The sequence below is a fragment of the Ursus arctos genome, unplaced genomic scaffold (assembly GCF_023065955.2).
Source record: "Ursus arctos isolate Adak ecotype North America unplaced genomic scaffold, UrsArc2.0 scaffold_1, whole genome shotgun sequence".
Lineage (NCBI taxonomy): Eukaryota > Metazoa > Chordata > Mammalia > Carnivora > Ursidae > Ursus > Ursus arctos.
The window spans coordinates 73,561,547-73,588,277 of record NW_026622763.1 but is presented as its reverse complement, the minus strand read 5'-3'; the positions used below and the strand labels follow the sequence as shown (position 1 = coordinate 73,588,277).

At 37.0% G+C, this 26,731-nt stretch overlaps 1 protein-coding gene across 2 annotated transcripts in view; it reads right to left on the bottom strand.

The window, feature by feature from the left end:
* Positions 1–1,399: 1,399 nt before the first annotated feature.
* Positions 1,400–26,731, bottom strand: part of PLCL1 (phospholipase C like 1 (inactive)) — a 343,314-nt gene continuing 317,982 nt past the window's right edge. For both annotated transcript variants that reach the window (XM_057303751.1, XM_048213993.2), the window contains one exon: positions 1,400–9,045. In XM_057303751.1, the coding sequence (XP_057159734.1) occupies positions 8,863–9,045 (183 nt within the window). In that variant the 3' untranslated portion in view covers positions 1,400–8,862. The remainder of the gene's footprint in view (positions 9,046–26,731) is intronic.

The window sequence follows — 26,731 nt, the reverse complement described above, 5'->3', positions numbered from 1 at the left end:
ATACAGATATTAACTGCTATAAATTTCCTCCTATGAATGGCTCTAGTGCTGTTCCATGAATTTTGATGATTTGTTGCTTATGTTCAAAATACCTTCTGAATTCCTTTTTGATTTCTTCTTTGACTAATGAATTATTTAGAAGTGCTTCATTTAGTTTTCAAATATTTCGAGATTTTTCCAAAGGTCTTTCTATTACTGATTTTTTAAAAAAGATTTTATGTATTTGACAGAGAGAGAAACAGCGAGAGAGGGAACACAAGCAGGGGGAGAGGGAGAGGAAGAAGCAGGCTCCCAGCGGAGCAGGGAGCATGATGAGGGGCTCGATCCCAGGACTCCGGGATCACGCCCTGAGCCGAAGGCAGACGCTTAACAACTGAGCCACCCAGGCGCCCCTCTATTATTGATTTCTAATGTAATTTCCTTGTAGTCAGAGAACACATTTTGTATAATTTTAATCCTTTTAAACTTATTGAGACTTGTTGTATGACCTAGAATATGGTCTCTCGATGAATGTTCCCATGCACTTAAAAAAGCATGTATGCTACTGTTGTTGAGTGCAGTGTTGTATAAATGTCCACTATGTCAAGGTGGTTGATGATATTATTTAAATCTATATCCATATTTATTTCCTATTTGATCTATTATTGAGGAAGATATATTGAAAATTCTGACTATAATCATATGATTGTGCATTGCTTCCGGCAATTCTATCAGTTTTTGCCTCATGTAATTTGAAGCACTGATTTCAGTTGCATAAGCATTTAGAATTGTTACATCTTCTTGATGAAGTGACTCCTTAATCACTAGGAAATGACCCTCTTTATCCCTGGTATCATTCATTGCTCTGAAATCTACTTCATCTGATACTATATTATATTCATCTGGTTCCAGTTTTCTTTTGATTCATGATAGCATGATACATCTTTCCCATCCATTTACTTTTAACCTGTTTGTGTCCTTCTATTAAAGGTCTACTTTTTATAGACAGCATACTGTTTAGTCTTATTTTATCCGATCTGACAATTTTATTTATACAATTATGTTTAATGTGATGACTGACATGGTTAGCCTTTAAGACAATCATCTTGCTACCTGGGTTTTTTTCCTCCATTTCCTTTTCTTTCTTTCTTTCTTTCTTTCTTTCTTTCTTTCTTTCTTTTCTTTCATTTCTGCCTTCTTTGGGATTAATCGAATATATTCTTTTGACTCAATTTTATCTCCTCAGTTGGCTTACTAGTTTTTTCTCTTTGCTTTCTTGTTCTAGTGGTTGATTTAGGATGGTGATAACTCACTCTTTAATTTATCACAATCTGCCTTCAAGTGGTATCAGACTATTTCACACATAGTACTGAAGCCTTTCTCTCCTACCAGATTGGTGCTATTTCTCTCTATATTTTCCTTTTATATCTTTTACAATTTCCTTATTACCTTTTTGTTTTTGTTTAGACAGTCATTTATCTCTTCGAGATTTAAGGAATACACTTTTTAATCTATTTATCTCTATAGTTGCTATTCCGAGTGTTCTTTATTCCTTTGTGTAGGTCCATATTTTCATCTGACATCATTTCCTCCAGTCCAGAGGACTTCTGTTAAGAGTTTAGTCAAACTACTCCTAATATTGCTGCCTCAGTATCCACTTTGTGTGGCCAGGAGGCCTGTGGGGGCCTTGAACCAACACTAGCCCCTTTCTAGAATGCATGCTCTAGATAACAGTGCACAGAGTCATAAGTAAATACAATTAATTTCCTGATATAAATCCCCCAAACCATTCTCATGATAAACAGTCTCTCCCCCTTCCAGAGCCTTCTTCTTGAGTGCCCTATAGATAAGACCACCACAAAGCTTACCAAAACTCCTCTTTTGAATTGGCTAATCCAGCCTTAGCCCAAGAACCCCAAAGCTCTCCACCTCAGACCCAAAATAAAGGTATGTGCCCTCAGTGCCCCACTTTCCTTCTGCCTGTACCCTGCCTTGACCTCCCCATGGTCCCCTATTAAGGCATGCCAGGTACACTTTCCAACACTTATGAGTAACAAACCTCTATTTCAATTACCTTGTGGCCTTCTGTGGAACCATCCAACACCTTGAAACTTGACTTAATAAATGATCATTTAACAAAGCCATAACTTCCTTTAACATTTCTTGTACTGCAGGTGTGCTGGTGATGAATTCTTTCATCTTTTGAAATTCTTTATATCGCATTTAGTTTTGAATGGCACTTTCACTGGGCATAGAATTCTAGAATTAAGTTTTTGCTTCTCTTTCAGTATTTAAAGTTGCTCCATTGTCATCTCACTTACATGGTTTACACTAGATAATGTGCTAGCTTTCTAATTTTCTATGTACTATACATACATGTCTCATTTCACTGTCTACTTTTAAGATTTTCTCAGTATTACTACTTTTGAATAATTTTATTATAATATGTCTTGATTGTTTACCTCATGTTTCTGGTCCTTGGGATTTTTTTAACGTTCTTAGATCTGTGGCTTTACAGTTTTCATTCAAAGTAAGAGTTTTCTCAGTCATTGTTTCTTCAAATATCTTTTCTCCACCCCTCCTCCAATTTCATATGTGTTATATTTCTTGGAGTTATTTCACTATTCACTGGTGCTCAGTTCATTATGTAAACTCTCTTGTCTATGTTTCTTTTAACTCTTTCACTGATAATTTACTATCATAAAATTCACCCTTTTAAACTACACAGTAGTTTTTAGTACATTCACAAAGCTGCGCAACCATCATTAGTATCTAATTCCAGAACATTTCATCACCCCAAAAAGAAACCCCATACCCATCATCAGTCACTCTCCATCCCACCTCCTCCCAGCCCCCGACAACCACTAGTGTACTTTCTATCTCTACAGATTTGTCTTTTATGGACATTTCATACCGATGGAATCATACAGTATGTGGCCTCTGTGCCTGGCTTCCTTAACTTTAGCATAATGTTTTCAAGGTTCATTTATGTTGTAACATGTATTGGTACTTCATTTCTTTTTATTGTTGAATAAACCATTTTGTGGATATACTATCTTTTTTATCTTTTCATCAGTTGATGGACATTTGGATTGTTTCCACTCTTTGGCTATTCTGAATAATGCTGCTATGAGCATTTGTGGACATATATTTTCATTTTTCTTGGTTATATGCCTAGAGGTGGAATTGCTGGTCACATAGTAACTCTATGTTTAATCTTTTGATGAAGTGCCAGGCTCTTTTCCAAAGCAGCTGGACCATTTTACATTTCACTAATAGTGTATGATGGTTCTAATTTCTCTACATCCTCCCTAGCACTTGTTACTACCTGTCTTTTTTTTTTATTATAGCTATCCTGCTGGGTGAGAAGTGGTGTCTCATTGTGGTTTCAATTTAAATTTTCCTGATGATCAATGATGTCGAGCATCCTTCCATTTGTTTATTGCCCACTTGTATATCTTCTCTGAAGAAATGTCTATTCAGATCCTTTGTCCGTTTTTAAAACTGGGTTGTCTTTTTATGATGTTGTAGTGATTCTTTATGTGTCCTGGATGCCAGTCCTTTATCAGACATACAAGTCGTAAACTCATCCTACAGATTGTCTTTTCAGTTTCTTGATGGTGTCATTTGAGGTATTAAAGTTTTTAATTTTGATGAAGTTCAATCTTATTTCTTTCTTTGTTACTTGTGTTTTTGGTGTCATACGTAAAATTCATAGCCTTAACCCAGGATCACAAAATTTTCTCCTATATTTTCTTCTAAGGGTTTTATAGTTTGTATATATATATACACACACACCAACATATATATGTGTGTGTATATATATATATATATATATACACTTACATACATATGTATGTATATACATACATATATATGGCAAAAATTATATTTAAAATTTTTTAAATTCCCCAACAGAATCTACCAGAATCGAGAGTAAACATCATACATAATGATGAAATACTGCAAAATTCCTCTGAGATTGGGATGGAGAAAGGATGTTTACTAACATCATTTCTATTGAATATTATACTGGAGGTTTAAACCAGCTTTACAAATCAAGAAAAACAGGTAAAACACATAAGTAAAATGTATATGGATCAGAAGAGAAAAGATAAAACTGTCATTATTTGCAGATGACATGATCTGTACATATAAAATCCAAAATAATAGATAAAATCAACAAGTAGTTTAGCAAGTTCACTTCATACATGATCATTACAAACAATCTATTATATTTTTTATAAACAATTTGGAAACTTAAATTTTAAAGTGTTACTACTTCTAATAGCATGGAAAACATCAAATACCTAGGAATAGATCTACTGAAAGATCTGCAAGACCTTTATACAGAAATCTATAAAATTATATTAAGAGAAATTAAATAAAACCTGAATAAATGGAGTAATATACCATGCAGATGGATTGGAACACTCAATAATGTGAATATGTCCAAACTCCCAAAAATGATATATCCATTCAATGTAATACCAATAAAAATTCCAGAAGGTATCTAACAGAAATTGACATATGGAAATGCAAAGAACCAAAAATAACTGAAGGAATACTGAAGAAGAAGAGAAGTGGGGAGGCCTACTCTCTCTGATACCAAAACACTACAAAGCTTTCATAATTAAAACAGTGCAGTAATGTTGCCAGACAGACACAGACCAATGGAACCAAACAGAGATTTCAGAGATAGATGCACACATACATGGGTGCTTCATTTTTTACAAGGGTGACATTACGGAGTTGTGAACAGAGGACAGTCTACAGTAAATAAGCTGGGTCAACGGATTATCCACATTGAGAACAAATGAAATTAGACCTTTACTTTACACTATACACAAAAAGCAAGTCTAGGAGGATTGTAGATTTAAATGTGAAAAGTAAACCAAGAAAGCTACTAACAGTTAATTTAGGAGAATATTTTCATGAGCATAGGTGGACAAAGATGTCTTAACACTAATCATAAAGGAAAAAATCATAACTTGGATTAAATTAGGTATCTGTATGTCAAAAGACATTAGTAACACATATGAAAAACACAGGGTTAAGACTCTCATTAAGTAAATGCCTCTTAAAAATAATAATAAAAAGATAAAAAGTTACCACCCCACTCAAAAATGATCAGAAAACTCATAACTATCTATAGGAGATTAGCCATAATCCTTGAACATACTAATATGTGTTCACTCTCACTAGAGAGCAGACATAAAGAGAAATAAGATTTCTTAATCTAGCAGATTGGCAAAGATATAAATAACAATAATAAAATTTTGTATTAGCCAAGATTTGAGCACTCTCATAAACTCCTGGTGGGAACTGAAATTGGATACATTTTTTGGAGATTATCTGGCAATGTATCTCAAAATCCTTAAAAAATCTATGTATCCTTTGACCAAACAATTCTACTTCTAGAAATTTATCTTAAAGAAAACATGGAACCACTTTGAAAAAATGGATTTTCATCACTGCAATGCTTATATAACAAGAAATTAGGAGGGAAAATAGGGGATTGGTTAAATATGTTATGATAATTCACATAATTAGACACTAACACTAATTTGAATCAAGAATTGCCACCTAAGACATCTACAGCAGCAGGACGTAACATAAACAAGAGATGAAGCTCTTCAGCAAACTGAGTAGCACGTGCCCCTCTTGGAGAAGGCGGCATCAATTAATTGATGACAAGATGTGGGGAGGTGTGGAAGGGTGTCTAGTGTCATGAGAATACCCAATCTTTTAGAAAAAGGAGAAAATTAAATTTTTATGTGAAATTTCCTGATTTTTAAAAGTTGTCTATTATTGTCTATCATTTAAAATTTTTTGAAAAAAATTCAGTGGTCAAATAAAATACGTTATTTGTGGACTAAATTCAATTCAAAGGCTGAGAGCCCCAATGTACATATATATTTATTGACAGAAAGGGATTCGTGATGTATTGTCTTTATTGTGTAAAAAGATTATTACAAAAACACTTTATATAATGTGATCTCACTTTTCTTAAAAGTCAAAACATATGTAGATGTACGTATAATCAAAGCATATTCAGTGTCTGAAGGGTGTAAACCTAAATGTTAATAGTGGGTGATTGTTTTACATATCTTTGTTTTTGCATGTTTATATTGATCATTAGTATTTTATTATCAAAGAATAAATAAAGCTCTTTTCATTTGTGGTTATAAAGTTAAGAGTTAGTAGTTTAGTTTAAAATTTTGAAAATTAAACTAAAAAGCAAAACCACTGGACAAATACTCTTGCACATAAAATCAGACAAACCAGAATCCAAAGTCAATTCTTCCATTTCTGTGGCTCTGTCAGTGATAATATCTACCATCTATGCTTCAAAACCCCTTGGTAATGTAAAAATTAATAAACAAAAACAGAATTAATATCTACCATTACCTTCCTAGTATTGTCAAAAGCTAAGTGGACAGAAGGAGGATTTTTCTAATGCAGTACAAGTCTGGAAAAAAGACAGACACTGGTAGGATGTAATAATGTAAAAAGTTTTGTTTGTTTTCATTATTCTATCCAGAGGCAAGACCATTCTCAAAATCTAAAGCTCCACCCTGCCCCACCCCTTACTCCCTGACTAGCAATCATACCCAATACCCTGGAGTAGAGAATGGCAGACAACCCATTGCCAGAAGTAGCATTAGATGAAGTGGAACTCGTATCATGTTCTCAAAAATACTTGTGTTTTGTTTTGTTTTGTTTTGTTTTCAAACTCTAAGCTAAAAACAAAACAGTTCAAGAGCATTTGGGCAAGTTCCTAACTGTGAGTGGAATTCCAAGATAAGCAGAATAAACTAGGGAAGCCACTTTTAAGGATTGGCTTTGACCCTCAAGTAAAGAAATTAATGATATTCTTTGAGCATTTTCACTCTTTATCTTCTCTTCCCACCTCTCTGTACCACCAGTAAAGGCATGGGCTTCTCTGAATGGAATTCAGGGAGGTGAAGAGGTTCACAGGTGAAACCAACCAATTGGCTGATGTAAAGTGGGGTTTTTTTTATAATAATATTTTTTTATTATATTATGTTAGTCACCATACAGTGGGTTTTGTTTCTGTCTCTATCACCTGCTTTTTATCATAAGGAGTTTAGATACCTGCATTCTACTATTCCTTTTACTGTGCAGGTTAAGTATAATGGAGGGTAAAGAAATTTTTTTCAGGTAATTGTAATACCATTGGAAACCTACCTTAAAATGAGCTCATGAACTTCCCCAAGTGTCCAGTTTGAAATCCAAGGAGAAATTTCATCATATTTGGTCCATGGAAATAACATACCCTTTAAGATATTTTTAATATAATATCATTATATTTCATTATTTTCATTATGTTTTCTCTTTTCAATGAATTCACAATAAAGGAAAACAATAAAAGTGTTGTTTCATATCTTTACTTTCAGTAATGTGCAACATGAACATAATAGTGTTAAGAAGTCAGAAATAACTTAACACGGTAGCTATAGAAGATGCTTATATTTGCAAAATGTCAACAATTATCTTCCCTAGGTTCCCCCAAAACTGGCATATTTGTTAATCAAATTAAATAAGAAGCTTTTCAAAATAAAAGCAATGTTTTAAATAAATATATTTTCATAACCATAGAACATTAAGTTCTTCTGGAGGTAACAAACATATTACACTCAAATCCTTTATGAAGATATTAGGGTAAAAATTATGTGGATGCAATTATAAATGTACCCTAATTGGTTTGCTGCTTTTGTGTGTGTTTTTGTTCATGTATTAAAATTATATCATATTTGTAATCAGTTAGTTCTTAAATCATCACAATGATGTTATCTGACCCACAGAATTTGTATCAGCTCAACATGATAATGTGGTATTGTTTGAACAATGTCTTTAAATTTAAATTTAGTACAATAAATTATATTTAATTAAAGACAAGACCTCCTAGCTGCTCATGTCCATTATAGAAATTGAAGGCTAGATACCCAGTTTGGAAGAATGAGACCTTCCAACAAATGTCAACCTTGAAATTTTATAACTGAAAATAATGTCACATCAAAATCCTAATTACAACAGAGCTCTCACTGTGTTTCAGAGTTCCTCATAGGTGGGTATAAATTAATTTATGATCAGCTTTGCCATTGAAATCATATGTTTATTAAACAACTACCAAAACTTTCTAAAACTTGATTTTATTTAATAAATAGTTTAAAGAGTTTCTAGCTGAAGAAATGATTTTGCTGACCGTAGAAATTCTGAACACTCATTTATCTTTCATTCACTTTTATTTCTACTGTGATTCTTAGGAATTTTTCTAATCTATATTTTATCTATCAAAACAGCTATGCATTGGTAAATTTGACTTCCTCTGATAATACCCTAGGTTAAGTTCTCTAAATCAAATGACAAAGTAAAGTAGACACAGTAACCGGTTATAGTAAGTGCTCTTTAGAATTTCAGATTAACAAATTTGTCCCAAAATGATAAAGTAATAACTTACTAAATGAATAATGCAACATAGAATAGATTTTCATAGGATCTCAATCTCTCTTTCTCACTCTCTCTGTATCTCTCTCTGTCACTTTCTGGTTCTTTCTTTTTTTTCTTTCCTTCTCTCTCTCTCTCTCACTCACACACACATACACACACGTTCCCACCCACATCCATACATGGGTATGTACACACATCTCAAAATTCCAAACACTCCTACTAAAGGTTTTAACTTAGATAAATTAACTACATTAAAATACTGACATTGTGAAAATATCTGTCTATGTCCAACACCCCATAGAGGGCATCTTTTTGTGAACTTCTAAAAAGCTTAAAGAAAGAAAACCAGAAAGAAAAACCAGAGTCCTCAAGGGGAAGGATGGGTGAGTGTGTCGGTACTGCTCAGGGTCACAGCCTCCCATTCTCCTCGCCACTCTCCTTCTCCTCTATGGCTTCCAGGCTGCGTTTGCTCTTGGCTTCTGCACCACTGCTGGGTGCTTTGCTAAGTCCACAGGACAAGCATGCCAGCTGGATCTGCTTCATGTTTTCTACAGCTTCATTCTTGGCATTCTTCAACAGATCTCCTTGGCCCTACAAACAAGGAGAAAGTTAGGGACCAGGCGTATTCTGAGTGACATCACTCTATACTATTAGTGCTACTGCTCAGTGAGGAAATGGACCCAGACCCTCAGAGCTCACTTTTTCAGGGATTATCTCCAGGCTCTTTTCTAGCACTGTTCAGGGTCTTCGCTCTTTAAGCCAAGGACCTCAGCCTGAGGCTTCCCAATCAGCTCTGTGGTTGCCAGTAGCCTCTTGAGATTCCTTCAGTAAGGAACAATCTCAGGGGAGGCCCTCCTCTGCATTACTGAGGACGGTGCCCCCATCCCTCAGCACAGTCTGAGACTTTGCACACTGCTGCAACTCCTGTCCCACCCAGGCCCAGCATTCCTAGGCTTGGGAGCAAACAAGCAAAGGAGCTCTTCTTTAAAGAACTGAAAATTCAATCAGCCCCTCAGTGTACAAGACCTTACAAAGCAAAACATCTTCTGTAAAGTAAATCACACACCATTACGCTCAGTAAGCTAAGTTTTTATAAATTGGGTTAACCTGGCAATCTGCCTTGTAATAAATTTTTAGTTATCCACATTCCTTCTGTCTTTTCCATCACCCTAAAGACAATGTTCCCATCTGGCTGATGGAGAAAAAATGGCTCCAGAGGCTCAGCATGTCAATCAAAACAAAAAGCAAATGAGGATCACGGGAGATCATCGGCTCTCAGGAACATCAGTGCTCGAGAAGGACTTTTTTCCTTATCTTTATTTCTTATTTTACTTCTTCATTACTAATGATCAAGTGTATAAGCTGATGCTGGCCTAGGCACCCGAAGGACCAAGTGTGGGAAAGCCAGGACCTATTCCCATGCGGCACAAAAGAGGAGGTGGTCCTTCCTCCCCCCCGCCCCATTCTCACTGCAGTGGTTAGGTGACCCCGAACTGCAGACGGCAGGGAGGGAGGATGTGGAATTTACACTGATCACTGGAGAGTTCCTCCACAAAGCACAGACTCAGCAAAAGGATAAGTCCGAACTGCCCCATGATACACTGTTTAATTTGACAAGTGTGTCCGAGGAAACTTGTGTTAAAAAATGCCTTAGCATATTCCATTCCTCAAAATCTACACAAGCACTTGCCAATCCCACTATGTAATAATATAGTGAAATCCTTCTAATAACAGATTTTAACTAAATGGGATGTACAAAGATGGCTTTGCCTAGTATTTTTGTTAAAGTGGACTTACCCCAATCACTTCAGTCACAGAAAGGGATTTTATAAGTGGACTTGGAAGTTTTATAGTCTAGCCTTCCCGTGAGGAGAAAAGAGGCAGGGCCTGATGAGGTTTAGTGACTGACCCAAGGTCACAGCTGGGAAATGACTGAGCCTGGACTAAAGTCTGGGTCTTGGACCTCGGTCCCGTGTCCTATTTCCCACACCACGTTTATAACTTAGACTAAGACTAAAGACTAGAAAATGAACACTCTGTCAGATAGAGATGGATTTTCTAAAGGAAAAATATTCACTATGGCAACAGAATTTGGGGAGTCAGTTCTCAGCAGTGCAGACGTAATGAGTCCCCTCTGAACACTGAAAAGCAAAGTCACATCACTCTGAAACATGCAATTCTTAAATAATAATACATACAAAGTGCTTACTCTGTATAGGCACTCTTTTTGTGCTTTACATATGTTCATTCATTTAGTTGTCACAGCAACCTTATGAAGACAGGAACTTTTCTTATTCTTGGTTTATTGATGAAAAAAACCCTGAGGCCCAGAGCGGTCCCCTTTGCCAGAGTCATGCAGCTGCTACATGTAGAGCTGGGGTTTAGATAAAGTCCAGCAGTTATGGCTCCAGAGTCTGCAGTCGTAACGACTACATGACATGGCATCTCTTCAAGGAAAACCGTGCACTCTCTCCAAAGCACATTACAGCCTCCTATTCATTGCTACCCATGAAAACAGCACAGGTATAAAGAAAATCATTGTTCATGTGGCACAGTCTGACAGAACTTAGAGGTGGTATCTAGAGAGTCAGGAGATCAGGTGCACCAAGGACACGCCGGCAGGGACAAAAGTCAGGCTATCTTAATTTTGGTCTTAGCTCCAACAATTTCTCCCTGGGCCACTTGCTCTTAGTAAACATGAAAATAACCTTCTGCCTTCCTGACGGTGTTAAAGATTAAAGAAAAAATGTTGAAGAGTTGTTTGTAATCTAGGCAATCACACGTAAACTATGCTATAAGGTGATGCGAAAAGCAGGTATCACAGTCTACTACTATAATGAATATCTTGGTACTGTACATATGTTAATATATGAATTATACTCATCTGTTTAAAATGCAGCTGCAAGAGTCTATTTTACAGAGATAGGTATATTACCACTGGCTTTACAAATTGAAAGATTCCTTTAAAAACCAAACTGTATTAATAAAAAGATCAGATCCACACTCATTTTCAGTGTTACTTTTAAGAGATCGCTTTCCTTTTAGTTTTGAAAGTTTCATTAAGCATTTTTAAATTGCAACAAAAGCAAAATTGGCATCTTCCCTAATTGCAAGAGAAGAGTGAAACATGCCAAAACATCAAGTTTGATGCCACTAATGCATAATGCTCTCCCTTCCCTTGTTCTGCAGCAGGTTATGAAACCTATCTAATTAATCAGCCAGAATGTTGTCTCCTCAGTTCTGAGAGGTGGCATCCATGCCTGCCTGCCAGACTGTGCCAGTTCTGGTACACAGAAGTCACTCTCTCCAGAAAACAATGGCCAATTGGAGAAAACAGTTTGTGCCAGTGCACGAAAACACAACTACATCATCTCCTGATAACCAGGAGACAACACGATCTGGCTGAACGACACAGGCAGAAAAGAAATAGAAAGAAAAACTCAGTTGTTAACTTAATAGAAAACAAAATGAAAGACTAATTCTACGTGTGAATTTTTACATTTTACACCGAAACATTTATGTAAAAAAAATTTCCTGTTCTTTAAAGAAGGAAGAATAAAGGTCATCTTTCTATTCTGTGGCTCAAGGAAACCACTCCTTGAGTCCTCCCTCTTAGGATTTCAAAACCAGGAAGGACTCATACCAGGCAAAACTGTAAAAAGAGTGAAGTTTATTGTTAACAACCCCTATCCTGGCATTCCTTTCGAGTGCTTTATCCCATTTTATCTGCAGCAATTTCCCCTGTTCAACGAGCATCTGTCTCTCTCCTCTGTTACACTCCCCTCTCAAACTCCTAACAAGCCAGCTTATATGGAATCTCCTCTGTCAAACATCTTTGTCCTATGTATCATTTCCTACAAGGTGTATTAGGTATTCAGATCAGCTAATCAACTTAAAGGGATTAGTGTGCTGTGTGTATTTAATAAGTATTGTAACAGGCGTTTCCAAAGAAATATGCTCCAAAAGTCTCCTCAAGTAGATGTCTTGGTAGAGAAGAATGAGAGGAGAGAATTTCACTTGGTGTTATATAAATCAAAACACTTCTTGGATACTAAAATATCTCTGGGATTGTTATGGCCTAGAATGTAAAATTAATGTACAACACGATCATTGAACACTCAACTTGAAAGAAACGTCAAGCTGCTGCCAATGTTTTGATATTCTAGCAATCTCAATTTGTAGTTTCCCACCTCTGATGTTAGGGATGCTTCAGGAAAAGAAAGAAAGAAAGAAAGAAAGAAAGAAAGAAAGAAAGAAAGAAAGAAAGAAAGAAAGAAAGAAAGAAAGAAAGAGGACTACTTTAACCCAAAGAAAAGCAAACATAATAGAGGGCATTTCAGGCAGACTGATGGTAATGGGACAACAGGACTATCAAAAGTCTCAAGGGCAATGGCCACCAATTCAGCCTCCACAATTATTTGGCTTCCAAAATTAAGAGCCCATGGAAATACCACTTTATTTAAAGAATAACTCATGGCATCATGGAAAACCATAGAGAGATCACTATAGAGATTTTGAATCAAAACTTAGTGATGATTAAAAAAAGAGATTAAGCAGTCATAACCAAATCCTTACAACTGCATTAGATTGCAATTAAAACACATTATCTAGAAATCAAGAAATATCTGATGCAACTTAAACTGTAAATGGGCTTGTTGTACAATGCCACAAGTTTTATTACTACTAATAAACTTATTACTGACAGTAAAATATTACCACAACCCTACACAGAAGCTAACATATATTGAACACTTAATATACTAAGTATAAGCAAATTTGCACAGATTATCTCATTATATCATAACTATAAAAAACTGGAATTCTAAATGGAAGAAATTTATTAGTTACATATTTGGAAGTTATCTGTTAGGAATATATTTTATTGTCTGTCAAAAGACATTCAGGACTTTTATTATTCCTTTTCTACTAAGAAAGGCAGCTCCCTCCCTACCCAACACTGTTCAAAAATAATTTGGACTACAGTCTGGCAGAATAACCTACAAAGACACCATGATTCCTTCACACCCATTTTTCCCATGAACTGCACTATCCCTTGTGTTATTAGTACATAAAAGAGCAGGAGAACATCATGACTAGTGTCCTTGTCACATGTGAAGGAAATGCGTGGGTTGTCTCAGAGCACACCACAAATATTTAAAGAAGCTAATTGAGACTCTGGGAATGGATACACCCTCACATATACACATCTACACACATAAACAAATGTAGCTCTGTCTCCAGGCAGACTTGTGTGGGTATTTTTCAGCACATACTCAATGGCAGACTGATTCCCCTGGTATTCTGTCAGGTGAGAGTCCACCCCTACAGCTAGTGTCAATAGCAATGAACAGCACAGACAGCATGGTGGAATTAGCAGCTCTTTATTTGTTCCAGCTGCCATTTGTTGGACAAAACCATGTGATAGTGGGTTGTGCCCTACGACCATCTTACTAGTTCAAAACCCATGCTTTTTGGGAATCTCTGTATTATCTGAAGAAGCTAAATGTTTTGCTCCAAAGGGGTAGAAATAACTTCTACAATGCTCATTTGAGAAAATGAAATAGCAGATCAAAAATGTGATGATGTCATAACAGATGTACTTCTCTTGATGTGACATTTCTAGAATATTGGGTAAAGATCTGCAAAGATGGCCTGAAATTCTTGCTCTCCAGAACAAAAGCCTAGCCATGTAGGGAATGGAAACAAGATGCTAACAAGAGTTATTGGGCACAAAAGTATAGTTACCAGGAGATTATGGACAAAATAACTTAATTGCAAAAAAAAAAAGAAGTTTCCATTATATTTAATTATCAATAGTCAGATTTATTATTTATCAATACCTTGGCAACCAAATATTCCAACTGCATTCTACTCATCAGTTAAAAAATGAATTTCAACTCTGAATTCTCAAGAAATATGCAAGAATAATCGTAGATGGTTTTGGTCTAAGAGCATTGGATTAAAGGAGCCAATGTTATGGAGCCACATGTTCCTCTTCGTCTAAAACTCTGAACTCAAAACAAGTTAACACTGTTTTCAAATCTTTATTACATAATGCAATCAAATTATTTTATTTTTAAAGGAACAGAAAGGTGGACATGTTCACCTGACCCATTGTATTTTATAATTTTATATAAAGGTCAGCTTTTTAAATCAGTTTCATGGCTGATTTATTTTAGTATTGTTCATAAACACCAATTAACCAAATGTTTCTGAAGACCGTGGAAACAGAACATAAATAAATCCTTTTAATACCTGAGAATCTAATTCTGAAGGAAGACTAGTTTATAAAATGTAGAATATATTTCAAAGAAATGTTAAGAATAATTTAATACCAAAGAGAAGACAACATTGCAAAATAAAGCAGAATGACATGTTTAATAAACACAACTACACAAAAGGCTATAAAAAATTTGAAGCTAGAATCTGTTGAAATTCAACATAATGAAAATTATATTTGAAAGTTAAATTTGAAAATGTATGTTTTAAGACCTGACAAATAAAACCTTTTTCCACATTTCTTTCTCAAATAACATCTTGCATTGTTACAATCTCTTTCTCATCAGGAAATCTTGACTAACTTGAATGTTGAAGGAATAAAGAGCCCTATTTACTTCAAAATGGTAACTAACTGTGTCTTATGCAGAAAGCCCTTGCACTGACCCTGTTTTTTTTTTTTTTTAAGATTTTATTTATTTATTTGACAGAGAGAGACAGCCAGCGAGAGAGGGAACACAAGCAGGGGGAGTGGGAGAGGAAGAAGCAGGCTCCTAGCAGAGGAGCCCGATGTGGGACTGGATCCCAGGATGCTGGGATCACGCCCTGAGCCGAAGGCAGACGCTTAACGACTGCACCACCCAGGCGCCCCTGACCCTGTTTTTTAAAAATAGTTTTTAATATAGAAGAAACCATCTTTGTGTTGTTCAGTATATATATAAATGAAGTCGTTTAGCATTATTTAAACACTACTCACTAATAATTATAATTACATCATAGAAATAGAATGAAAGATAAAAATTATGATCATCTCAACATTGACAAAATTCAACGTCCTTTCATGATAAAAACTCTCAACAAACAGTATAGAAGGAATGCACCTCAACATAATTCAGGTCACATATGACAAGACCACAAGTAACAACATAGTCAATGGTGAAAGGTTGAAAGCTTTTCCTCTAATATCAGGAACAAGACAAGGGTGCCTACTCCCCCTATTTCTATTCAACAGAGTACTGCAAATCTTAGCCAGAGCGGTTAGGTGGAAGAAGGAAGGAGAGAAAGGAAAGGAAAGGAAAGGAAAGGAAAGGAAAGGAAAGGAAAGGAAAGGAAAGAGAAGAAAGAAAGAAAGAAAGAAAGAAAGAAAGAAAGAAAGAAAGAAAGAAAGAAAGAAAAAGAGGAAGGAGGGAGGGAGGGAAGAAGGAAGAGAGAGGAAGGAAGGAATAAAGGGAGGAAGGGAGAGGGACAGAGGGGGAAAGAGGGAGGGAGGAAGGAAAGAGGGAAGGAAGGAAGGAAGGAAGGAAGGAAGGAAGGAAGGAAGGAAGGAAGAAAGAAAGGGTATTCAAATCAGAAAGGGAGTAGTAAAATTGTCTCTGATTACAGATGACCTAATCTTATATATGGAAGGCACTAAAGACTACACCAAACGACTGTTAGAACTAGTAAATGAATTCAGTAAAGTTGCAGGATACAAAATTGACACGCAAAAATCAGTTGTGTTTATCAGTTCACAATAAACGATCAAAAAAAGAAATAAAGAAAAAAATCCAATATCAATTTACAATCCAATCCAATCCAATTACAATATCATCAAAAACAACAAAATACTTAAATTTAACCAAGAACATGAAAGATCTGCATACTGAAAGCTACAAGAAACTGATAAAAGAAATTGAAGAAGACACAATGAATGGAAAGATATCTCATATTTATGGATCAGAAGAATTAATATTATAATATCCATGCTACCCAATGTCATCTATAGATTCAGTGCAATCCCTATCAAAATTCAAATAGTGTTTTTCATAGAAAGAGAAAAGCAATTCTGAAATTCATGTGGAACCACAAAAGACTGCAAATAGCCAAAGCAATCTGAAAAAGAAGCTGGAGGCATCACATGTCCTGATTTTAAACTATACTACAAAACTACAGTAGCTGAAATAGTGTAGCATAAAAAGCACAAGCAACAAAAGCCAAATAAACAAGTGAGACTACGTCAAACTAAAAAGCTTCTTCACAGCAAATGAAACAATCAACAAGATGAAAAGGCAACATATTGAATGGGAGAAAATATTTGCAAATCATATATCTGATAAGAGGTTAATATCCAAAATACATAAGGAACTCAATATATATACATTAGATATAACAACTCAAAATATTAAACAACTCAATAACAAAAAGTAAATAATCCAATTAAAAATGGCAAAAGGCCTGAATAAACATTTTTCCTAACAAGACATACAAATGGCCAACAGGTATATGAAAAGGTGCTCAACATCATTAATCATCAGGGAAATGCAAATCAAAACCACAGCAAGATATCAAAACCACCTTATACCTGTTAGAATGACTATTATTGAAAAGACAAGAGATAACCAGCACTGGCAAGGATGTAGAGTAGAGGAAAGGGCACTCTGTGCCGGAAATGTAAATTGGTGCAGTCACTATGGAAAACAGTATGGAGAGTCTTCAAAAATACTAAAAATAGAACTACTATACAATCCAGCAATTCCACTTCTGGGTGTATATCCAAAGGAAATGAAATCAGGATCTTGAAGAGATATTCGCACGACCACGTGCATTACAGCATTATTTACAACAGCCAAGACATGGAAACAATTTCAGTGTCCATCAAACGAATAGATGAATGTATATACATACATATCTATAGCCATCTCCTTTAATATATATCTTTCTCTCTTTAAAATGTCTATATAATATATGTAGCATCTAATAACATTTAAAAAGATGTTATTTATATAATGCAATACTATTCAGCCATGAGAAAGAAGGTAAACAACATGGATGCATTTCGAGGGCGTGATACTAAATGAAAAAAGTCAGACAGAGAAAGACAAGTACTAGGTGATCTCTTTTATGTGTAATCTAAAAAAAATACAATTCATAGAAACAAAAGTAGTTTTATGATTGCCAGGGGCAAGGGATAGGGAAAATGGGTGAAGGTGGTCAAATGGTACAAACTTCCAGTTACAAGATGAGTAAGTTCTGGAAATGTAATGTACAGCATGGTGACTACAGTTAATAATAGTATAGTTGCTAAGAAAGTAGACCTTAAAAGTTCTCACTACAAAAAGAAAAAGATAATTATGAGGTGATGAGTGTGTTAACTATATGTATATATATTATATATTACCATAATAAGTTAATTAATATACTCATCACCTCATATAATTATTTTTCTTATATATATAATCCTTAAGCTTACACATTATATATTAATTATATCTCTATAAAACTGAAAAATAATAACAATAATATTAATAACAATCCAGTAGCAACAGTGCTGACAACAGATAGCACTAGTGATGGGTCACAGCACATACATCAATAAAACCTATGACACTGAGATACACTTGTTGAACAGAGCTTAAAAAGAAGTATTGGGGCACCTGGCTGGCTCAGTCAGTGAAGCAGGCAACTCTTGATCTCAGGGCTGTAAGTTTGAGCCCCACATTGGGTGTACAGATTACTTAAAAATAAAATCTTTAAGGGGCGCCTGGGTAGCTCAGTTGGTTAGGCATCTGCATTTGGCTCGGGTCATGATCCCAGGCTGCTGGAATGGAGCTCCATGTCTGTATCAGGCTCCCTGCTCAGTGGGGAGTCTTCTTCTCCCTCTACCCCTCCCCCATTCATCCTTTCTCTCTTGCTCTCTCCCTCTCTCAAATAAATCAAATCTTTTAAATAAATAAATTTTTAAAAAATCTTTTTTAAAAAGTGTAGAATTTAATATCTCAAATCCCTATGTGTTGTCCTGTTGTTCTGAGCTACATATGTATGAATCAAGACACACCCACGGCCTTCCTTTGATTTAGGAACAATGGTGGTTTCCTTTAGTTATCAATAAGGACTTGGGTCTTCATTTTTGTTTTATTCATCTATCTGTTCATCAAGCAAATATTTACTAAATATATTCCACATACCAGACTTTGCATTTAACCTGTGCTTCTCAACCCTATCAAAACTGAGGCCCTTTATTTTTTCTTTTGAAATATTTTATTTATTTATTTAAGGGATGGAGAGATAGCAAGAGAAAGAGCAGGGGGTGGGGAGAGGGAGAAGCAGACTCCCCACTGAGCAGAGAGCCTGAATGGGGGGGCTTGATCCCAGGACTCTGGGATCACGACCTGAGCCAAAGGCAGACGCTTAACCAACTGAGCCACTCAGGCACCCCAAAACCAAAGTCTGTTCAAGCAAATATTTTGTAAGGCTCTCTTTATTATCCTAAAATGAAAGTCAGAAATAATATAAGCTGGTTTATAGATATAAAAATTAAGTAAACATAGTATCCTAACTATACTATTAATGAGAAATAAAAGAATGGTCATTTAAAACAAAATAATATGTATTGCGATATGTAAATGCCCAGGGAGGCACACAAGAAACCATAATGAAAGAGGCAGATGCCTGTATTTACTCAATATGAATTCATTTAACTCCAAAAGAGAAATAAAGAGATCAGGTGTCATTCCACACACACAAAGAATACAGCAAAATGACAATGCAGATGTACCAGCTAGACACTCGTATAAAAACAAAGAATGGCAACAGACCAGACTTATTTATATATAATAAACGAAGAAAGGAAATAACCTTAATTAAGGTAGGGATAGCATGCCAAGACAAGTACAGACTCTCACCAGGGAGAAGAAGTGTGATAATCCCACAAGTGAGGAAATAAATACTATCCATACACCCCACCAAAGTCGCCAAGTCTTCACCGTGTCTCAAAGGATATTTTTCTTGTCATCGATAGTATCAGCTTCTACTCCACAGGACACTGTCAGATGCCCATCGTGGATTGTGAAAAATAACAAAGTATCAAATTAAAACAGTCTCTTACTTCCCAGTTTGTTCCAATATCCCTTACTGTATAGCAATCATACAATCAAGTAGACAGAATGCCCAGAGTGAATAAATTATTCAATTATTTAAAAACAATATCTTTATTCATGTCGACATGCCTCTCGGTAACTAATGTTTCCTCATGTATGGGGCCTTTCACATAACTTCTTGTAAAATAAATTAATTAATATCATTTACTAAAGTACTCCAGTTTGGATTTTAGATGCTTTAGTAAAGCAGGACTTAAAGTCTTGCAGGACGCAGGCAACGGTTCATTATGTTTCTCTGTCCTGCACCGTGCCTGATATCCAGCATTGCTGGCCGCAGCCACTAAATGTCCCCCAAGAATTCTTCCATCACCTCCACGATTTTGCAAAGTGCCCTGTAGAGGGCAGTACTGTACTCATTAAGAACTAAAGGGCCAGACTCAGGGTAAGATGGTGAGCACAGATGCCCTTCCTGCCCACATAGAACAGAGGTCTAGTCAGGGATACGAGCATTAACCAAAAAACCACAAAAATAAAACTATGTCTCATCACAAGTTGTGCCATGTGCTTAAAGGAAAGGAATGTGATGTGGTGAGAACATGTAGTCTATAGGGGATCAGGCCAAGTCTCCTGTTTAAGCGACAAATAAGCAACAATTTGGAAGACAGAGAAGCATCTTCATCTCTTTTTTGGCATCTTATAATCAGTGAAATATGATATAAGGATCTTGTGATGCTTGCCTTGAGTCCTCAATCCTCCTACAGTCTTACTGATAAAGATATACATAGTACAGGAGAATGCTCTGGAAGGATACTGCCTTTATGGCATAGCACAAAATAGCCAAATGCAACCCATTTTTCCTTATATTTTACTGACTTAGAATTTATTTTGTTTCCTTTTTTTAAAATATTTTATTTATTTATTTGAGAAAGAGAGAGAAAGAGAAAGCATGAGCAGGGGGAAGGGCAGAGGGAAAGGCCGAGGGAGAGGCACACTCCCAGGACTTTGAGATCCCAGGACCCTGAAATCATGGACTGAGCTGAAGGCAGAAGCTTAAGTAACTGAGCCACCCAGGCGCCCCTATTTTGTTTCCTTTAAATTTATACTGAAGAAAAAACAATGAAAGTGGAGAATACTCAGTAAAGTATCACTTGGTGACAGTATCTTTTTGTTCTGCTAAGAAAGAGTTCTTAGCAATTATTTCACACTTTTGAGATATTTGAAGATCAGCTATAATTTTTTTCAACTTTATGGGTGAAAAAACAGACTCAAGAAAGCTAAGTAAATATATTGCCCAGGTTCACTCAGGAAAGAAATGTGAAGGAAATAACTAATACTGCCTGCTCTGCAGACCAACAGACGCTTTTTCTTCACTGTGTTATTTTTCTTCACATTTAGGAGAATTACAGATACGCTGCACATGTCATCTAATAGATCTTAGCGATGGAGCGAAGACCAAAACAGCTAAGCCCTATCTGGTTTAAAGAAGAAAAACTCCTTTGATAAAACCCCATGAATGTCCCATACAGAAATACTTCCCTTTGCGCTGATACCTTGACGTCCAATTTTTGCCTTGAAAGTGGGTACAGAGTTTAAAAGAATCTATTAATTTTGATCTGAGCCCAATTTTCAGAAAAGTGAAATACAAAAGCAATGGTAGAAGATTCACGAGTAGGAGAAGTGTGGAGAAGATGACTGGTTTTCATTTTAAAGATACCATAAGCCTTGGGGCTCCTGGGTGGCTCAGTCGGTTAAGCATCTACTTTCGGCTCAGGTCATGATCCCAGGGTCCTAGGATTGAGCCCCATGTTGGGCTCCCTGCTCAGCAGGGAGTCTGCTTTTCCCTCTCCCTCTGCCACTCCCCCTGCTTGTGCTCTCTCCCTCTTTCTCTCAAATAAACAAATAAATTCTTTTTTAAAAAAAATCATAATAGATTAGATCCAAAAAAGAAGATTGTAGAAGAATCAAATTCATTACAGGCACCTGCTGAACATTTTCAAGGATGCCATTAATGTGAAGACTTATTAGTTCTCAGATCCCTGGGATACTGATTCTCCTTGCAGTACCCATAGGCTCCTAAAAACCTCCCACGTAAGTTGGCTGCCCAAGATGGCAGCACGCACAAACTGGGAGTAGAGCCAGAACTCCAGAAGTGATGAAAGAATACATCTGATTCTAAGGATTCCATATTTCACTCATATAATAACAATTTGGCCTAGAGGCTTTGAATTGTAACCATATTGCTATTCTGTAGGTCAATGTATAATGTGACCTCCACTGTCAGACTACCTAGATTCAAATCCTGGGCTCCACCACTTATTAACTTTTTGACCTTGAGCAAGGTCACTTGGTGCCTCAGTTTCCTCGTCCATAAAATGGCTCTAATAATTATACTCATCTCTGGGCTCATTGCAAGATTAAGAGAGATAATACATGTGAATTATTTAGAATAATATGTGGCAAACTCTAATGATTGTTAGCTATTATAAGTATTCTATAAACAGAAGAACTTAAAAGTTTCAGTAAATACAATATTTTGCTATCGATAATGACAATATTATAGATGTCTACTGTACTCTACCTTACAAAATGAGAGGGGAAAAAAACCACTTTGAAACTTAAAAAAGGCAAGTTGGCAAAATAGAGGGAATAAACAGTTACTGAGAATAAAATTCAGGACTGATAACCTGTGAAAAACCCCATAATGATTAAAATTAAAAGAGTAGTAATTCCACTAATGGGGGACTTTTCCTTGGGAAACCCCAGAATGTCTCCTCCTCTCCCCTGCAAATGCTTATTTTCTTGTTTGTAAAGAAAGGGGTAACAACATTGCTCAGTGTAAAACACCAAAGCATTCATTTCTCACTATTGGAATAAAAAATGTTCAACAGACATTTTACTTAAGGCAGATGAGAAAGTAAAAATGAACTGAAATCATCTGTCACCAAAAGAAATTAATGACAAACATTATCTTTTGTGACAGACCCATTATATTTCTGAAGCTACCATAAGATAGGTTCCTGCAAGGGTGCTCTGGTGAAGAAGCCATCTGTCTGCTTTGGGCAAATGACTGTGAGCTAATCCACTTACAAAAAATGTCAACAAAATTGCTTCAACACCAGTGAGCTGAATAATAGAAACCCCTGAGCTAAACTTCAAAAATATGACTCAAGAGCAGAAAACTTCATGAATGTAGGTTTGTGATGACCCTAGTATCCTGAGAATCCTCTTGCAGTCATTTTGACAAAAGAACCGTTCAGTAAAACAGTAAGAACCCACTGCCTGTTGATTCCCCTGCTCTCTGCTCTTTCCTTCCCATTATTGTGATCATTTGCCTCTGTGTTAACAAATCTAATAAGAGAGGACAGGAGATTAGTATCAACCTTTAGCAAGGTGACAAAGATAATTAATTGCATTTCAAATGAAATTTCAGTAATGGATGGTCATCAGCACAAAAAAACAAATACTGTTTAAAAGTTCCGGTATCTCAAATTAACTTTCGCTGGATATTAAATGACCCTGAAATCTGAATTCATACCGTCGTGAGTGCCCTAAGCCAAACACAGAAGGAGCTTCTACAGAAACCTCTACTTAGCTGGCTCATACTATTTCCATTTTAAAAGATCATTTATAGCAACTTGAAAGATGTAGGACGCTCCCAACCCCAGAGCAGACGAAGACTAGAGAAAGCGTTCCTAGTACTAGAAGAATACTCTTCAAATGCATTGTTTGCCTGGCATTTGCTTGGTACCATTTCACTGTAAGAAATTACTGATTACTTGCTTATATCATTGGCTATTTCATCTATCCAAAGGGTAAATCTGCAAAAAATGCCAGAATAAGAGTGTCGACGTAATAACAACAGGCTGCAGAGTCAATGATCACAAAGCAGATCAGCTGCTTAACCGCCTCCACAGTGCGGAGAATTTCAGCAAGCAAGTGGGATTTTGTGACATCTGGTCTTGGGCTGCACAACTCTAGGGGCACCGTTCACAAGGCCTTCTATGTGCGTGGCATTCCCTGCAGCCCAATGACAGCCATACCGCATCTGGTCTAGACGTGTCCTTTTACCAAGGACATCTTTATTCTCTGCAAAATCATTACACTTTTAAATAGGCTGAAACTGTCCCCTTTAGGAGTGTTTGGTGGTGTGTGCAGGATAGCCCACCCTGCAGCTCTGTAGGCACCCAATTACGCTGGCATGACTTCTAAGTTATGTCAGCTGCAGTGGCCAAAAAGCTATCAGCAAGAAACTGTTAAAGGGCAACCTCCCTGCACTCCCCACACAATGGGTCATTTTTTAATTAATGAAGGTAAGGCAGCTATCAGATGAAATGGCTATTTCTTATTAACAGTTAAATCAAGGAATGGCCAGCTTGGCTCCCTCCACAATGACTGTTTGGAGATTTGGTCAGTAATGAGGTATTCATTGTTGGTGCCTCATATTCAGCAGGGCATTTGGTTTAAACACCAGATTACTATTACACCAAGAAAATGTCAAGACCTATTTTCCCTAATCTGAGACACACTCAAGATCAGATCTCAAACTCAAGCCATCCACGACACCAAACTATCAGCAACATATTTTGCTCCAACATGTTATTTTAAGAATTATGCTACACAAAAGTAGAAATAATAGTATCTATATTGGGGCGCCTGGGTGGCTCGGTCGGTTAAGCTTCTGCCTTCCGCTCAGGTCATGATCCCAGGGTCCTGGGGTTGAGCCCCGTGTCCAGCTTCCTGATCAGCCTGCTTTAACCTCTCCCTCTGCCACTCCCCCTGCCTGTGCTCTCTGGCTCTCTCTACCTCTCTGTCAAATAAACAAACAAAATCTTTAAAAAAAAATAGTACCTATATTTACCAACTGTTCATATTATGTCATTTTGATTTAATCAGTTTACCTATTCCAACTATCTGTATATATTTCACCCTAAATATCTCAGTAGGCATATCATGAACCACACACTTATTATTACTCCAATGAAATTAGCACTCATTCAGCAATCTCATCTGATGTGCAGTGCATATTAAATTCTCCCAAATGTCCCAAAATATCTTTAATAGCTTTTTAAAACCCAGAATCCAATCAAGGATTATTATTAGCACCTCTGAAAATAATGATCCAGCTATGTGAGGTTAGAGGGAAAGCCCAAGTAGCAGAGCACACAGAGACACTCAACAGCAAGTTCACAGCCGTGGGTACTGCTTCGCTGAAAGACATACATTTCCACAGCGTCACCCTGTCCACCTTCTGGAAGATGCACCATTAAATCATCACATACACCTGTCAAAACATTTCTTCCAAATGTCAGATACCATCACTCTTACATTCTTGTTTTTAAATCCACTTTATAAATATATATGCCTAGAAAAACTCATCATACATTCACCAAACCCATTCAGTGTTACAAGTGCTATGCTGACACCTCCCTAAATGCTCGTTCTATCCAGGCCTCAGATTTCTTCCCACATAACTGTGGAAATCAAACTATCAGAAACTAGTGGGAGAAAACATTCACAGGCAATTCCAATATTTCAGTAGCTGATATTTCTTAGGCCTTTGATATGCAGACCAAAAACACACACGTTTTCGGACCAACTTTAAATTATGACTGTATAGAAAATCCGGAACAAACCTTGTGTGATCCTGTCCATGTGCATAGACCCTTGCTAAAGAAACTCGCCCCAGGCTGACCTTGAGGTAGGATGGCCCTACTCTGTACTATCAGAGCCCTCCTCTCTGGCCACAGCTGGTTGGACTGAGCACTCACACATAGCCCAAGAGTGGCCAATTAGTAGCTGGCCAGTGACCTGTGAGCTAGCCTGACTCCAGGCAGCAATGATGGCAATTAGTGAAAGCAATCAGATTAACTCTCTCAGAAGGTGACCTGGGAAATTCAAAGAGCCTCAGTCAGAAAGAGGTGCTTGAAAATATTCAGAGGAAAACAGGAAAGGGGAGGGAGCTGAGCCTTTCCAAGGCCACCGCCCTAGAGTGAAAATCCACAGTTCTTGCTCCTGAGACAGGAAAAAAGCCCCTGGGCCCCTAGAACCTGCTTGGATTGCAGTGGTCTTCCAGCCCAAATTTCTATGAGGCTGCCCATTCTGTGGCTTCTCTTCTTCTCAGGAGATGTGTTTCCTGCCTTATCATATACATGCTTCTCACCTGATGAAGCCTGAATCCATCCCAGTTCCCTGTAACTCAGGTTAAAAAAAAAAAACTACCTTAAATGAGAAATGACAGGCCCGTTACAATTTTAACCACACCATTTGATTGGTTGATAATCAAGACAAAATAGAATTTAAGCCATGCTTTTGTCCCAGCTAAAGCTTTCTAAGCTTCTCATAGAGAAAGCCAGAATCAGTCACAAGGGTAGAAAGGACAGGGATTGTGGCTGATGCCTGCAGTGGAAAGAATGATGAACAAATTAGGAATTGGCTGGGTGACCTTGGAAATATCACTGCTAACTCCTGTGGGCTACCGTTTCCTTTTCTATTAAAGAAGGGGGTTGGATGAAATGTTCTTTGAGCTCACCTTATATACTGAAAATCTGTCATTTATTAATTAGGGCTCAGATTAAATTTGCTGTGCTAAAATTCATCATTTAATTATTTTAAGTGGGACTGTCTAGTGGGAAGGAGGCGATTAAAATGTTCTGATAGAGTAAGAGCAGGGTACTGTGGAAAACCCATGGCAGAGATGCCAAACCCTGTCGAGGATGGAGGGGCTGGAGAAGGGGCGGTGTCAGAAAAGGTGTCCTGAAGACTGGGTACCTGAGCTAACAGCTGAAGCACAGATAAAGTGCACGCCCCCCCTATAGCACGCAAACAACAGAGTGGGGGCTCCCACTCCAAAGACACTCCTTTGAAGCAGAAGGGACACTTCCTGTAACTGCTCGGCATGGAGCACAGCAGGTGCCCAGCAGGTGCCACTGAGAACTGGAAAAAGTTCAAGTGTGGCTGGAGGAGCCCATCGAAGAGGAAGGCAATGAGAGATGAAGCTGGAGAGGAAAGAGATCATAAAGAGCTCCATAGGGGTTGTTAGGAAGGTTGCAGGAGGCACCATGGGAAACCTTGGAAGGGCTTTAAGCATGCAGAGTGGCCATGACCAGACTTATGTTTAGAAAGGTCACCTTAGCTGCTGTGCTGCAGAGGGGGGTAAGGATATGGGAAAAGAGAGACTTTTCACTAACTCAGGTGATAAATGAAGA